The 13,623-nt window shown below is 51.2% G+C and overlaps 5 protein-coding genes across 5 annotated transcripts, besides 4 other annotated features; 2 read left to right on the top strand and 3 right to left on the bottom strand.

Annotated features, from left to right (window-relative positions):
• Positions 1 to 484: 484 nt before the first annotated feature.
• ACLA_025920 (SUR7/PalI family protein) lies at positions 485 to 1,512 on the bottom strand (the record flags this gene model as incomplete). Its single annotated transcript, XM_001269300.1, has 2 exons — positions 485 to 1,041; positions 1,107 to 1,512. The coding sequence occupies 2 exons, from the start codon at positions 1,510 to 1,512 to the stop codon at positions 485 to 487; spliced, it is 963 nt and encodes a 320-aa protein (XP_001269301.1).
• A 162-nt stretch (positions 1,513 to 1,674) lies between these two features.
• Positions 1,675 to 1,700: a microsatellite.
• Positions 1,676 to 1,700: a microsatellite.
• Positions 1,701 to 3,011: 1,311 nt separating this feature from the next.
• Positions 3,012 to 4,559, top strand: ACLA_025910 (PI-PLC domain-containing protein; the record flags this gene model as incomplete). Its single annotated transcript, XM_001269299.1, has 3 exons — positions 3,012 to 3,588; positions 3,666 to 4,265; positions 4,339 to 4,559. The coding sequence occupies 3 exons, from the start codon at positions 3,012 to 3,014 to the stop codon at positions 4,557 to 4,559; spliced, it is 1,398 nt and encodes a 465-aa protein (XP_001269300.1).
• Positions 3,093 to 3,122: a microsatellite.
• Positions 3,292 to 3,314: a microsatellite.
• Positions 4,560 to 5,072: 513 nt separating the features above from the next.
• ACLA_025900 (peptide alpha-N-acetyltransferase complex A subunit ARD1) lies at positions 5,073 to 5,895 on the top strand (the record flags this gene model as incomplete). The annotated part of the gene is made up of 2 exons (XM_001269298.1): positions 5,073 to 5,442; positions 5,513 to 5,895. The coding sequence occupies 2 exons, from the start codon at positions 5,073 to 5,075 to the stop codon at positions 5,893 to 5,895; spliced, it is 753 nt and encodes a 250-aa protein (XP_001269299.1).
• A 299-nt stretch (positions 5,896 to 6,194) lies between these two features.
• Positions 6,195 to 8,345, bottom strand: ACLA_025890 (uncharacterized protein; the record flags this gene model as incomplete). The annotated part of the gene is made up of 1 exon (XM_001269297.1): positions 6,195 to 8,345. One exon carries the CDS (start codon positions 8,343 to 8,345, stop codon positions 6,195 to 6,197), a length of 2,151 nt encoding a protein of 716 aa, XP_001269298.1.
• Positions 8,346 to 8,963: 618 nt separating this feature from the next.
• ACLA_025880 (COPI-interacting protein CEX1) lies at positions 8,964 to 11,831 on the bottom strand (the record flags this gene model as incomplete). The annotated part of the gene is made up of 9 exons (XM_001269296.1): positions 8,964 to 9,747; positions 9,806 to 9,978; positions 10,034 to 10,237; positions 10,299 to 10,593; positions 10,661 to 11,034; positions 11,094 to 11,240; positions 11,309 to 11,419; positions 11,508 to 11,645; positions 11,709 to 11,831. The coding sequence occupies 9 exons, from the start codon at positions 11,829 to 11,831 to the stop codon at positions 8,964 to 8,966; spliced, it is 2,349 nt and encodes a 782-aa protein (XP_001269297.1).
• Between the last annotated feature and the right edge of the window lie 1,792 nt (positions 11,832 to 13,623).

Genomic DNA, 13,623 nt, shown 5'->3' with positions numbered 1-13,623 from the left:
GCATAGCGAGGATAGCATTACGCTGGTATTTTTATTTTTTTCATGTACAAGTACACTTGGTTACTGTCTTTGATGGAAGTACTCCTATCACCTAATGAACAGATTTCTAATGAATATGGACAACCAAACAATCATTTCAGTCATGAGAACAGTCGTTCAGATCATAAGTAGCAATATATGCCTAGAACCGGTTGATGGTTTTGGACCAAACCAAAGCAAGATCGAACCCCCCGCTGTAGATATCCGTCTAAAGATGAAAATCCATGGTCTATACATTCTGCCTCTTGCTCGTGAGGGTGCTTCTTTTGGGGGTCGGAGCCTATATTGTCCGACGCTTGTCTATCTGAAGATATCATCGAACGTGGTCTTTGCCGGAACTGTACAACCAAGGTACAAGACGCAACGCACGGTGCAAGGATCGTATATATATATATAAATGTACATGTGTTGTCCGATGCGACGAGTGCCTCGGGTTGGAGAAGGCTCACTCCGTCGCAGTCGATGAGGGACTCTGCGGGCTGCCTTTCTCGGTTGGCGATGCCTGCGAGGACCTCTTGATGGATTTGAGCTGTTTCCGGGCCTTTCGGCCACCGCAGCAGGCGGCGCAGCAGGAGCCAATCTCGAGGATGAAGGCCAGGAGGTTGAAGGCGGAGGCGATCCATATGAAGGCCAGCATGCGGGATCCCAGCTCGGCCCCGATGTTGAGGTCATAGCCGGACGAGGTGAAGACGTTCTTGAAGATACTGAACATGACGGTGGCGACGACCGAGGCGACGATGGTGATGAGCGCGGTGAGGAAGGTGAGGATGAGGAAAGGGAAGGCGCGGAGGAAAAGGAAGGTGCGTCGGCGGTGCGGCGGGTGGAGCTGGTTGACGCTTGGATCGGGCGAGATAGTCTGTGGAGGCCGGGAGGAGACGGCGAGGGGAGAGAGGAAGATGAGGATGAAGGTTAGGACGGTAGCGGTGATGAACAGGCCGAACATCCAGAAGGATGCGATGCGAGCAATTTGGAGCGCATCGGAGATATTGCCAGGGAGCGCAACTGGAGAGAAGAGCTTCAAGTCAGTTATCCGATAGCCACCAGCTTCAAGAAGGTAACGAACGTACTGGTTGCGCCAGACAGCAGCTCACTCAGGATGATTTTGACCGGATTAAACCAATACAGGGTTTCTGGTTTGGAGCAGTGCGTGATGCCAGAATCGGCGTATCCTTCACAGAACCCCCATAACCCAACCTGATAAAAGTCATGGAGACCAATGGTTCGCGCAATACTATTGATCAGCATGGCGTTTGGAACGGACAAAGGAATGATGTTGGAGAGATCGATCTTGAGGAAGTAGGTGTCGCGGAGGACGGGTTTATTGGAAACATTGCCGATGACTGCCAACACCAAGAAGATGAAGGCTATCGGATAGAGAAAAGAGCGTATGATTCGGTGCCATCGCACCTTCGACCGGGACCGGCCGTAGACTGGCCGTTCTGATTCTTTCCGGAATGATGGAAGTCTGGCCATGGACTGTAGATGGATGTCGGAATAATAAACGAGACAGATAGGAGAGGGGAACGATAGGGATGATGGACAGCAAATTTCAAGAATAACAATTCATCAAGATAGAGAAACCAAAGAAGGGATGGTATTATTGTTATAAGTGGATGTTTTGGTTCAGGGAGAACTAGAGAGAGAGAGAGAGAGAGAGAGAGGAATATGAGCGGGATGACGTTAGATAGACATCGATAAGCTCCGATATTGACGGGTATTGCTTGCGAGTAAAGAAAGGAGATGAGATTGCAGGAAAGAAGTATTGAAAAAAGAAAGAAGAAAAAGAAGAATAACCGGTGATGACGAGGTACTGGCTAGAAAGAATACTCAATCTGCCACCCACATACGTACGCTCTGGCTTATCAGCGATTTGATAAGAACCGCGATGCCCTGACAGAGGCTGGAAGAAAGTGGATGTCTTTTGATGATATTCTGGGCGATCCAGGGAGTTATCAAGTAACTATCAACTTCTTGGTAAAGAGAGATATACTCCACTCTACTCCGTAGTCTGCGATCTCTTAACAGAACAGGTCAATAGGAGAAGCCGATCGCGACACCATCCTCGTCGATCGGATGATCCCGTCCTTCGCAATCAGAGATTTCACCAAGTGATATAAATCTGACTGCCTATCCTCCTCCATGTTCAACATCTGTTTTTGGACTCCAAGATGGCTGTGCTCTATCAGTCTACTGACTCCGTGAATCTCTGGACTCTGGCCATTGTCTTTAAAATAATAATAATTCCTGCAGCATGCAGTCTCGACTCTCGGCCAGTCGGCCTTTGATATACGTAGCTCCACAAAGACGCCCCGGAACCCTTTTATAGCCCAAACCAGCGGCTTGACAGACGATCATTGGCTGATTAGCACAAGCTGAACGTCACTGAGCCCCACAGCTCCCCACTTTTATAGAGAATGGTTTCCAGCTGCCTAAAGTGAAGAGGTTTTTTATTGGTCAACTACAAAACAACACGCGATCTGCTGTGGGTCTGTAGTCAGCCACTGATCGTCGTTTTTGCAAAATTGGCTTACCTAGTGGGGCGGCAGTGGAACCCTTCTGGCGCTCTTTTTAAACTTTAGTCACCTCGTCTAGCTGGATACGGCTAGACCGGTTCGGTACTAAGGTACGCTGTACCAAGGTTTACGTCAATCCCCGTAATCACGCCGTATTGAACCAGGTATGCGACCCAGAATGTACCGTACATACATACCCAGGTACAGCCCACGCCTCCGATGGCCAAAATACCCTATTTCCTTTCATCAACAGAGCTCGAAGTCAGAAAAAAAAACATCCCACCTGGAGGAGGCTCGAGGGATATACGGCGTGGCGCTTTAGGATCATCTGATTCTTCGAGGGCATCTCAACACCTAACAAGCGTTGACACTCGGTCGCACACTGTCGTATTTTGACTTCATCCCCTGCCTACCTGGTTCAGGACCTCTTCGGCTTGTTTCCATCTCTTCCCGGCAACAATGCGGCTGCTAAACCATCTACTGCCTCTACTGGCAGGAGGAGCGATGCTGTCGCTCGCTGCCGAAGAATCCTCGTCTACCACGTCGACGGCGACGACGACGACAACGACGGGCAACAATCTCTTCACTCTCACAGGCACAATCACGGACCGTATCAGTGACGCCACTATGCCCACCGGCAAATACATCTCGTATACTTCCACTATCACTCTGCCCACCGATAGCAACGGCAAGGTGAATTCTTCGATGGTGACTGGATCCCAGTCTCTTATGCTCACAGCGACGACGACGACGACAACGACGGGCAATGCAACGGCGCAGACGACTTCCACCGACTCTCTGACGAGACTGGTCGGCAACGGCGGCATGAATGCCACTCACACAGCTTCTCCCTCGGCGTCGGCATCCCCGGTCATCAATACTCAGCCTTGCAATGGCTACCCCGAGTTTTGCGCTCGCAAGTACTCAAATATCACCATGGTGGCGGCGCACAACAGCCCCTTTGTCAAACGGGGTAATGCCGCTGCCAACCAAGCTCTGGATGTACTTGACCAGCTGAACGACGGTGTCCGAATGTGTATGTTTCCCCGCAAACGATTGATCAACTTTTGCAAATGACCTAGGGCTAACCGCATATCTTTACAACTCATGTAGTGCAATTCCAGACTCACTATGAGAATGAAACCATGTACCTTTGCCATACTAGCTGCGATCTGCTCGACGTGGGCACTCTCACAGACTACTTCAGCACAGTCGCTCAGTGGATGAGAGAGCACCCATATGATGTCGTTACCTTTCTCATCGGCAACTTTGACTACGTCGATCCCGGAAACTTCTCCAAGCCCATCGAGGATTCAGGCCTATCGAGCCTGGTCTACACGCCCCCCAAGATCCCCATGGCGCTGGAGGACTGGCCAACACTCTCCAGCATGATCTTGTCCGGCAAGAGGGCGGTCGTGTTCCTGGATTATCAAGCCAATCAGACCGCTTATCCGTGGCTGATGGACGAATTTTCCCAAATGTGGGAGACGCCTTTCTCGCCAACCGATCTGGCCTTTCCCTGCACAATTCAGCGCCCCCCTGGCCTCACACCGGAAGATGCTCACCACCGCCTCTACATGGCCAATCACAATCTTAACGTAGACGTTAGCGTTGCCAACCTCAATTTGCTCATCCCGAACACAGCTCAACTCAACCAGACGAACGCTGTGTCTGGCCCAGGTAGTCTCGGATGGATGGCTGGGAACTGCACCCGTAAGTTACTCTACTCGAAATCATGATTGTAAAAGGGCTTTATAATTCTAATACTAACATATTCCATCTTTAGTAATGTGGGATCGCCCACCAAACTTCCTCTTGGTCGACTTCTACAACTACGGCAACTTCAATGGCTCCGTCTTTGAGGTTGCCGCTACCATGAACAATGTCACTTACGATGGTCAATGCTGCGGAACCACTTCTGCTGCTTCCGCTCTGGTACCGGCGAAGCGCCTGGTGGGCACACTGCTGCTCATTGTGGGTGTTCAGCTTCTCGCTTCGATCTTTTAACAGTTGCCCTTATATCTATCTATTCTTCGATCCATCTTTGTGCTATATAGGGATCAGTGTATTTATGGGAATACCTGGAGTTATGGTTGCGTTTGATCGTTGGATATTTTTCTTCTATATGATGAGATGACTGCATTGAGACGGCTGGTGGCATTGTACTGGTGTGTTCACTGAGAGTCGAGCTTATATTTTTTTCAAGTAGATTTAGAATCCACTTCTTTCCCTTATTCATAAAGCAGGAAGTTCTCTATTATTATTTCTACTCGTGCAGCCCATGGATATGTTGCGAAAACCCAAATAGGTTTAGCGTACGACAAGCACATGATTTCCGGCCCTCAATCATCATCATCATCCAGTGCAGTCGAAAGCTCCCGCAGTCCGCACTCGATAACCAAACCGTCCAGTGTTCAAAAAAGAAAAAAAGGTCCTCAATTGGCACCTCTCTAAACCAGAGGAGAGGAGAACCCAACTCCAAATCCCGCCCCCAAAGAGCTAGGCGAGAAAAAGCCCAAAATGGTCGACATCGTCCCCCTCTCGTCCTACCCCTCGTACATCGACCTCCTCCCCTCCATCCAGACCTGCAACATCACCAACCTCCCCGAAAACTACTTCCTCAAATACTACCTCTACCATGCCCTGACCTGGCCGCAACTGAGCTTCGTCGCCGTCATGCGGCCCCGCAACGGCTACTCGAAACATAAGGGCGACGGCGGCGCGGGGACCGGCGATCTCTCCGGCCAGTATCCCAAGGTCGTCGGGTACGTGCTCGCGAAGATGGAGGAGGAGCCGACGGACGGGGTGCAGCATGGGCATATCACGAGTTTGAGTGTGATGCGCACGCATCGGCGGTTGGGTATCGCGGAGCGCTTGATGAGGATGAGTCGTATGTTTCCCTTTAAAATCCCTTTGAAAAAAAATAAAAATAAAAAAAACTAATAATTGATCATTGATAGAGCGCGCAATGGCCGAGTCTCACCGCGCCAGCTACGTCTCGCTGCACGTGCGCATGTCCAACATCGCCGCCCTGCACCTGTACCGCGACACCCTCGGCTTCAAGGTCGATTCCGTCGAGAGCAAGTACTACGCGGATGGGGAGGATGCGTATGCCATGCGCATGGACCTGACCGGCCAATGGCTGGACTGGGCTGAGATCGAGCGAAAGGACCGCGAGCGCGCCAAGAGCGACGAGAAGGATGCCGATGAGGGCGACGAGGTTGGAAGCTTGGGTAAGAAGGACGAGAAGACGGTGCGTGTGAAGGTCGGCCGGAGTCTGGGTGTGGGCGATCTGGTCGAGAAGAATGAAGCCAAACCGGCAGAGCAGAGCGTTAGCTCGTAGGTCGGTTCTCATGCTGTGCCGTGACTTTGGATTCAAGAAGCTAGCCTCTCGAAAAAAGTACAGAATCTCAAAACTTCGCCAGGCCACACCCCTCTACAGCAGGATCTGCTTCCAACTATGCAAATATGTAGAATTAAATTTCAAAGTATATCCACAAGTATGATCTGAATGCCAAGTCATCACATCATTAAAACACTCAAAGCCTATCGTAAAATTGCTATGCCCACCAAAAATACTCTATTGTTGAATACTCCTGCCCAAGAACTCCCCTTGAGCTTAAATTGACCTCGAACCGAAAATCACTTACCCGCGGAAGATGCTGTATTGTTGGAATTTGAGTCTAGGTTTTTCCGGGACAGCTGAAAACTTCCATTCTGCTTCGGACCCGGGCCTTGCGGGTTCATGCTCTGTCCTGACAGTGTTTGTCCGGATACCCCAACTGCAGCAGTATTGGCATCGTTATTGTGGGTTCTGCTTGATGATACCGTGCTCGGCGTGCTGATGACCGAACTGACGACACTGGCCTCGGAGCTCACGGAATGTGCCTGAGACGGACTCCCTGTGGTAGAGCGAACGGCGGGTTCACTTTCATGGGTATTATTGAGTTCCAGAACCCCCATGCGCTGCTCGAGAAGAGCTTCTGGAGGACGTTCGGTCTCCCTTGAGGTCTGGCGGGACCGCTGTTCCTGACGCCAGCGGTTGCGCTTCAGCTTCCGTCGCTCTTTCTCCTCTTCTCTGGCACGCTTGAACACGTCCTTGAACACCTTCTTCGTCGCTCGCACCTCTTCCTTCAATGCTCGCTTCTCGGCCGAGCTGCGTTGTTGCTCTTGTGGGGACTCCCATCGACCCCAGTCGCCCCGGTCAGGCCCATTATGGCCCCATCCATTCCTCCGCTGAGCTCGCCCAGAGGCGCGTGATTGGCGGCGCGATTCTCGCAAGACATCAAGCTGGCGCCGAAGGTCGACTGCTGCTTTGTACAGCTCGCGGTCATGGTGGTCATCCATGGATAGAAGTTGCGCGCGCACAGTCGCGAAATCGGATGAACTGAGCTCGGAGGTCGTCGATATGGATTCGATCGAGGAAAACGATGATTCTGAAGATACGGAGGCCACAGATGCCCGACGAGGCTGCGGGGCAGGCGATGCAGCCACCTGAGGAATCGTCACGCTGACTGGTGGGTAAGCATGGGCATTGGGATAATAAACCTGCGCTCGCGGATCGTTGGTTGTATACCCCACACGAGGGCCACCGGAAAAGCCACCAAAGACACCCTCTAGTTTGCGACTATGGAGACCGGCCTGTTCCTCTATCCAGCGTCCATGAGCCATGGCCTGCTCTTCAACCTGGCGGCCATAATGTTGTGCTTGCTCTGTGATGCGGTCCCCGTACTTCTGTGCTTGGGACGCCAGCGAATTGATCCAGCCAAGCGGGCCGCCCTTAGTGGTGCTTGTGTTCTGGTACGGAACATTGTACGGTTGGTGATTCCAACCCCACGAACCAGGCTGTGGGTAATGTGATTGAGGTTGCGGTGGATAAGGGTATGCGTGCGGAGGAGGAGGGGTGTGAGGCGCCATACCCGGGGCAAAAAAAGGGGGAGGTGCATAGGGTGAGTATGGAGCAGGAGGTACATGAGGCTGGTATGAGTACATCCCAGAGGGATACCCAGTACTCGCTGGCGAGGGCGGCTGTCCAGCGGCAGCTGTTGGGGACGCATTCACCAGCGCGGTTGTATGTACTCCACCAGCCTCCTGTGCCTGTGTGGACCGGTTCGTCCGCGATGCCTTCGTCGCAGCGGGGTAGCAATGTGGACACAGAGGAGACACCGGCGCACGCTCTGAGTCTGTCACATAAATGAAGTCAATGCGCGTTGCACGATGTCCAAAAAAGCATTCGTTCCATTCCTCGATCACAGTCGCTATGCGCACTTGGCGTTGCTCATCGGATTCTTGCGGACGGTCTTTACGATCTCTCTGAATCTCAGCTCTCAATTGACGAGGTAGATGGGCGGAAGATGCAGCGAGTCCCAGATGCGGAGGAAATAGGTATCGCAGAAACATATCCCAGTCCTGCTGGGTGATTTCGGCCGTCCGCGGACTCCAGCACCGCGGCCGGCGAGGGAAGTCTTTCGATTGGCTTCGTGGGTAAATAGTAAGGTAGTGACAAAGTACGGGTCGTTCCTCTCCAAGGACAGTGGGTGGTCGCTCCGTGAAGTAGGCTGCAGCGGAAGCGAAGTTGGTCGGGAGGGTAAAAGAGGTCATCGACGACCCATCAAGCGAAGGCGTGGAGCCATCTCTGGATACAACATCACTTAATGATGACGCGTTGCCTCCGCGAAGGCGGAGAAGAGGACGACCTGTCTCAGCGGATACATCGCTATTCCGACTGGTGCTTGTCGGCGTAAGTAGAGGGTCGACAGCGGAGTACGGAGGAGGAGCCTCGTTGGAGTCCATCGTGGGATTGTCGGAAATACGTCAAGGGCAGTCTCGGAGATCAAACTACTATCTTATCGGGATATCGAATGAACAATGGACTGATCAACGGTCAAACATTGCGTGGTTGACCGATCAAGCACAATGAATGCCCACACAGGGTTCTAGATCGGGTGATGTACGGCGAAGGCAGCAGAATTAATGAACTGGCTGGAGAGAGGGGTGTCAGCTCTGCATGTATAGGCCACATCAAGCCAATATTGAAGTCTAGCATCTCACGTGAAGATTATGTACAGAAATTATTGGAATCAATCCCAGTCGAGCAGGACCTTGATGATGAAGCCGAAGCTTCCACCGAGAATGCAGCGAAACTCCGAAAAGGCGGCGGAGAAAGACAAAGAGAGGGAGATCACAAATCACGGGATCCATGTGATCAGCTGATAAGAGCTACAAGCGTCATCCAAGAGTCTACGATTCGATTCATGGATATATTCTATAGTTTTGCATAGTATGAATCATGTGCATGGTATCTTAAGGCTATTTATTTACCGGGCCAAAAACTCCTTTTGCCTCGCCTTGCGGCGCTCAATCGCGATGTAGAGTCGAAGACAAATCGAACATAAAATCAAAGGTACCTCATCAGTCCCAGGCATCTCCCCAGCCGTCCTCTTCATCCTCATCCTTAGGTTTGATGTCAATCTTCTTCGCTGGCACTACGACCGTTCTAGGTTTGGTGGTGCTGGTGCGGCTGGGGGTTCGAGAACTAGTTGTAGTCGTAGCGGGCTTAGTCAAGCCCTTAGGTAGGGGCTTCTTTGCTTTGGCCTTGGACTGCGCGGCTAACCAGCCGGCAAAGTCAGGTTCGCCTCCGTCATCATATGGAATAGGCACAGATTTCGGTGTTGGGGTGATATCGACAGTTGGGCTGCTGGTTGCTGGGGTGCCGAAGAGATCATCATCTTTAGATGCACTTTCTTCATCCTCATCGTCAATAGCACCCCAAGCATCATAGACATCTTCTGTTTCATCCTCGGTTCTGGAAAAGGAAGCTGGCTGATCTGAAAACGACCGTTCGAGGGGTTGAGCTTCAGAACGCAATGCTTTCTTGGGCAAATCCAGCTGCGTCGATGGGGATGCTTTGGCTGGACGTGGTACGGATGCTGAGCGAGATACGTCCGCCTCAACCGGCTTGACGCTGCTTGCCGTGGTCTGAATCTCACCGTTGGCCGTCGTAAGCTTATTCGTGAACGAGGAGATCGCCCAGCCAGCCCACGACTTATCGGTTGAAGTTCCAATTCGAGCCGCATCTTTGGGTGCATCGGGGCTGGCCACCGCTGGCAGTGCTGTGTCGGCCATTGTGCTGCCAAACTTGCGAACACGTTGGAGGTACAGATCCAGCGTTTTGTTTGCTTGATCCCTTATGAGCCTAGGTGTCTGGTCAGTTACAATCACGTGTAGATAGAAGAGTAACTTCCAGGACATACTTCTCTTTGTCCAAGAGAGAGGGACAGATCGCTGGAAGGACCTTTGAAGCGCAGTCCTCCTCATTAAAAAACTCGATTGTTGCACCTAGTGCCAGCAGACCGGCATTTCGAGCATGGACAAAAGGATCCCGAAGTGATCGGGTAAACGCTGCAACGAGGACCTTGGTCCTTGACTGTGGACGACTCTAAGTATGCTGGAAGGCATTCAGGGGCTGATTTTGTACTTACGTTCTGGCCAAGATACTTTGCAATTTTACCCAAGCAGATGGTAGTATTCGTACGGATGCCCGGTTGGTCATCATTTGCAGTGCGTGCAAGGAACTTCAAAAGATCCCCATTGATAGTTCGATCGCTCAGTTTACCGATGACGGACAACACCGCTTTAACGGTCTGCTCTCGAACAACAGGCGCGACATCGGTGAATCCGGAGGTCTGCAATACAATGAAGTGTCAGCCATATCCTAGAAGAAATGCAGTTCCTGCTGGTGCTCACCATCTGTGGGAAGATCTTATCATTGACAATCTTCTGCGATAGATTATCGATCATTAATGGCAGGTTGTCGAGTAGACAAACTCGAAGAGCTCGATCAGGATTCCCGAACAACCGAACAATGACAGGCGTCAGCTTAGCACTGTACTCGTCTGGTGGCAGCTTCGTCCCAATCTTCATTATGGCGCTTAACACCTTCGGACCTCCGCCTCCAAATTCAACGGACTTGAGCAGTTCCGGGAGGACTTTCATCTTGAAGAACTCCTCCGGGTAATCATCTGAAAGCTCGTCCAGCTCACTAGTATGGTTAATTGGCATCGAAAAAGTGAAGCATAACGCAAAGAGTATATGATGGAGATACATACTTGACAAACTCTTCCCGTTCTTCGTCATTCTTAAGCCCTAAGCTTTCTATATCGTCCGCGAATCTGATCAACGGTGTCTGAAAAAAGCCGCCAGTCTTCTTGCCTTGCTCAACAAAGTGCGCTGGGCTGAGCCGGATTTTCGGATTTGCCGTGCAGAGACGCTTGTAGCTCTGATGCATACTGGGCGGAATGTTTGTCGTTTTGCCCACCTGATCGCCCCCTGCAAAGCTACCGTTGAAGACCTCGTAGACTAAAATGCCTAATCCATAGGCGTCGACTGCTGCCAATGGGTGTCGCTTGATAGATTCCCATCCTCCTTTGACGACTTCCGGAGGTGTGTATCGGGCCGCGTCTGGTACAAGGCTACCATATGTCTGCTGACTCGTTAGTATGGGCCAACCTGCAGCTTCCCGTTCTTCGGCGGCTCACTGACATATATTACCGCGTTCTCGTCGTTCATGGAGCTCAGGACATCGAAGCCTCCTAGCTTCCATTCACCACTCTCACTGGCGAATATTGAGGATGCCCTAACGGCACCATGAACAGAAGAAGCGTCCTCGTTGATGAATTTGAGCGTAGACTGTTGAACAAGAAACGCCGTCCTGAATCAGCATCGTCACTGACAAAATCTGTCTTTTCGGCACTTACGGCCACCGTGTAAATCCCCCAGATCGAAGTCTCCTTGCTCAAGCTCTTCCGCTTCACATGCCAGGCCAGGGGAACAACGCGCTCCGTCACAATGTAGATGTTGCTGTCTGTCTATATTCCATCAGTACGTGCGAAGCCAAGAGGAGCCGCATCACCTCATATCGGAGCAGAGTTGGGCTCTCCGAAGTCATCTAAGTACCTCAATAGTGTCCAGCACTTTGATAACCCCTGGGTGTCTTAGAGTCCGCGACTTTCGCACTGCATTTCTCGCCAGGGGGGTTCGAGAATTATTCGACGCAATTTCGAAGGTGAATACGCTGCACGGTGAGCCGTCTTCCTATACAAGCCGCGCCATGTTAGCACCTGTGCTCCCGTAATGGCATGTCGGAGTGCTCCTTACCCTTTTTGTAGCATTGTGAAGTGTCCAGATTGAATCCGAGACGTCGACTCTATCTCCAAACGAGTAGGGAAATGAACTCCCTTTGGCGATCGCAGATGCGACAGCGGACTTGAGGAAATCCATGGCGGCCCCGTGTGCTTTGTTATCAGGCACTCAGTATGGAGTCAAACCAACTAGCTAGTTGTTTGGGAGGCGGCGCCAGGAGGTAAGCTTCTGGAGGCGATGGCAATCTGTCAGCTCGCCAGGCTTTTCAACGCAGCCAGGACCCAAGACCTATATAGTACTAGCTAAGCCTTAACCTTACAAGTCTTCCAAGGCAGCGCAAAACGAGGGAGGGGATGCTGATCATTCTGGCCAGAATCACTGTCTTGGAGTTTAGTTACCCCCCGCCCCAATCCAGTTTAGGGCGATTCGGTGGAGTCAAACTACAAAACCACGCCGCCATCATCGTTTCTTAGCATCTTCCTTGATCACAGCTTCTCTCCTTCCGAACAGAAAAGGTTCTCAGAATAATGATGATTCTGCACTTCTCATAGGTTATCCTCAAGCGTTTCTTGCTCCATATCCCCTGCAAACCCGCTAACAGGTAAGCTCCCGCCTCTCCTCTTCCCAACTCACGATCCCCACATCACCCATCGCTATTGCATCTCCAATGATGCGACACTGGTAAAAGGTCAGACCGCGTTATCCAAGAGCACGCCTTGCAATCATCACCGAAGGTACAGCATCTCTCTGATGACAGCGAAAATTCGATCTGTTGACAACCGAAATCCCTCCCTCCGAGTAACCACCGAAGACCAGCGCGAATCTGTCCGTTCCCGCATGGAGACTCCCACTCTCTCTTCTCCATCTTTTCCTGCCCATTCATCTCCAACAGGCACATGCTCCATAAAAGGCACAGGGTCAAGGCCGCGAGGCTCACGGCACTTGTTTTTTTTTTACCTTGGGAATGCTTGTGTACATTGAATCTCAAAACACGCGCCACATACTGGGGTTCCTGGTCCGCTTCGTCCCCATGAGGAATCTCAGGGAACTAATGGCTGTGGCGAACATACGTCTGCGCTAGGGTAGAGATACTCCAGTGCGCGAACTTCCAGATACTGTTGGGGTGGGTAGACGGAGCGGGAATAGAGGCTGGGTTCGAAATGCGGGAATCGGGCGTATTCGAGCTGTCTTCGGCGCGGAGTTGTGGAATTCGCTGTCGCGGTTTGTTGATATTTCTACGTCGTTCTGGGGGGAAGGCAGCACCGCGGCTGCAATGTTGTTGCCCTTGGTTGGATGATGACCAATTTATAAACTGAAAAGACCTGAGGAGATACTAGCGATGATTCCCCAATACATCATCCAAGTTTCCGTTTGCCAAACAGAGCACTATCAGCATGCTAACTTTGGCGTCTTTCTAGGTTTCATGCATATGCTCCTTGGGTTTCGGCTCGTCAGTGTCCCCGATACACCGTCCCGACAGATATACAGCGCTTTGCCCAAATAATAATAGGACAACGCCTAATTACATTATGAATACTCGGATTAGACTCCCTTGACAACCAGTTGTTTCCCTATCATATTTCTATGGGTCTTTCCTAGGGCGAATTTACCCTTTGGTTCGCGACAACACATTGGAATTGTTCAATCCTCCCTCAGATTCTCAACATTTATTGAACCCCCTTCGACATACTATTTTGACTCTGGCCATCCACGCTCCCTCTCATCCCTCCCTACCCTACCCTTGAATACCACCAGACCTCAGATAACAGCGCTATAGTGAAAGAAAAAAAGAAGCAGAATTAAACAGAAATTTGATGAAAACAGGAAACGTAGAATGATTCTCCAGAACATAATTGGCATATAACAGGCCAGTGATATGGCCCGCAAGGTCACTAGACGAAGCGTTGATGACATTCATCTAATATTGTTT

Source organism: Aspergillus clavatus, genomic scaffold (assembly GCF_000002715.2).
Source record: "Aspergillus clavatus NRRL 1 1099423829805 genomic scaffold, whole genome shotgun sequence".
Classification (NCBI taxonomy): Eukaryota; Fungi; Ascomycota; class Eurotiomycetes; order Eurotiales; family Aspergillaceae; genus Aspergillus; species Aspergillus clavatus.
This window is presented reverse-complemented; position numbering and strand designations above follow the sequence as displayed.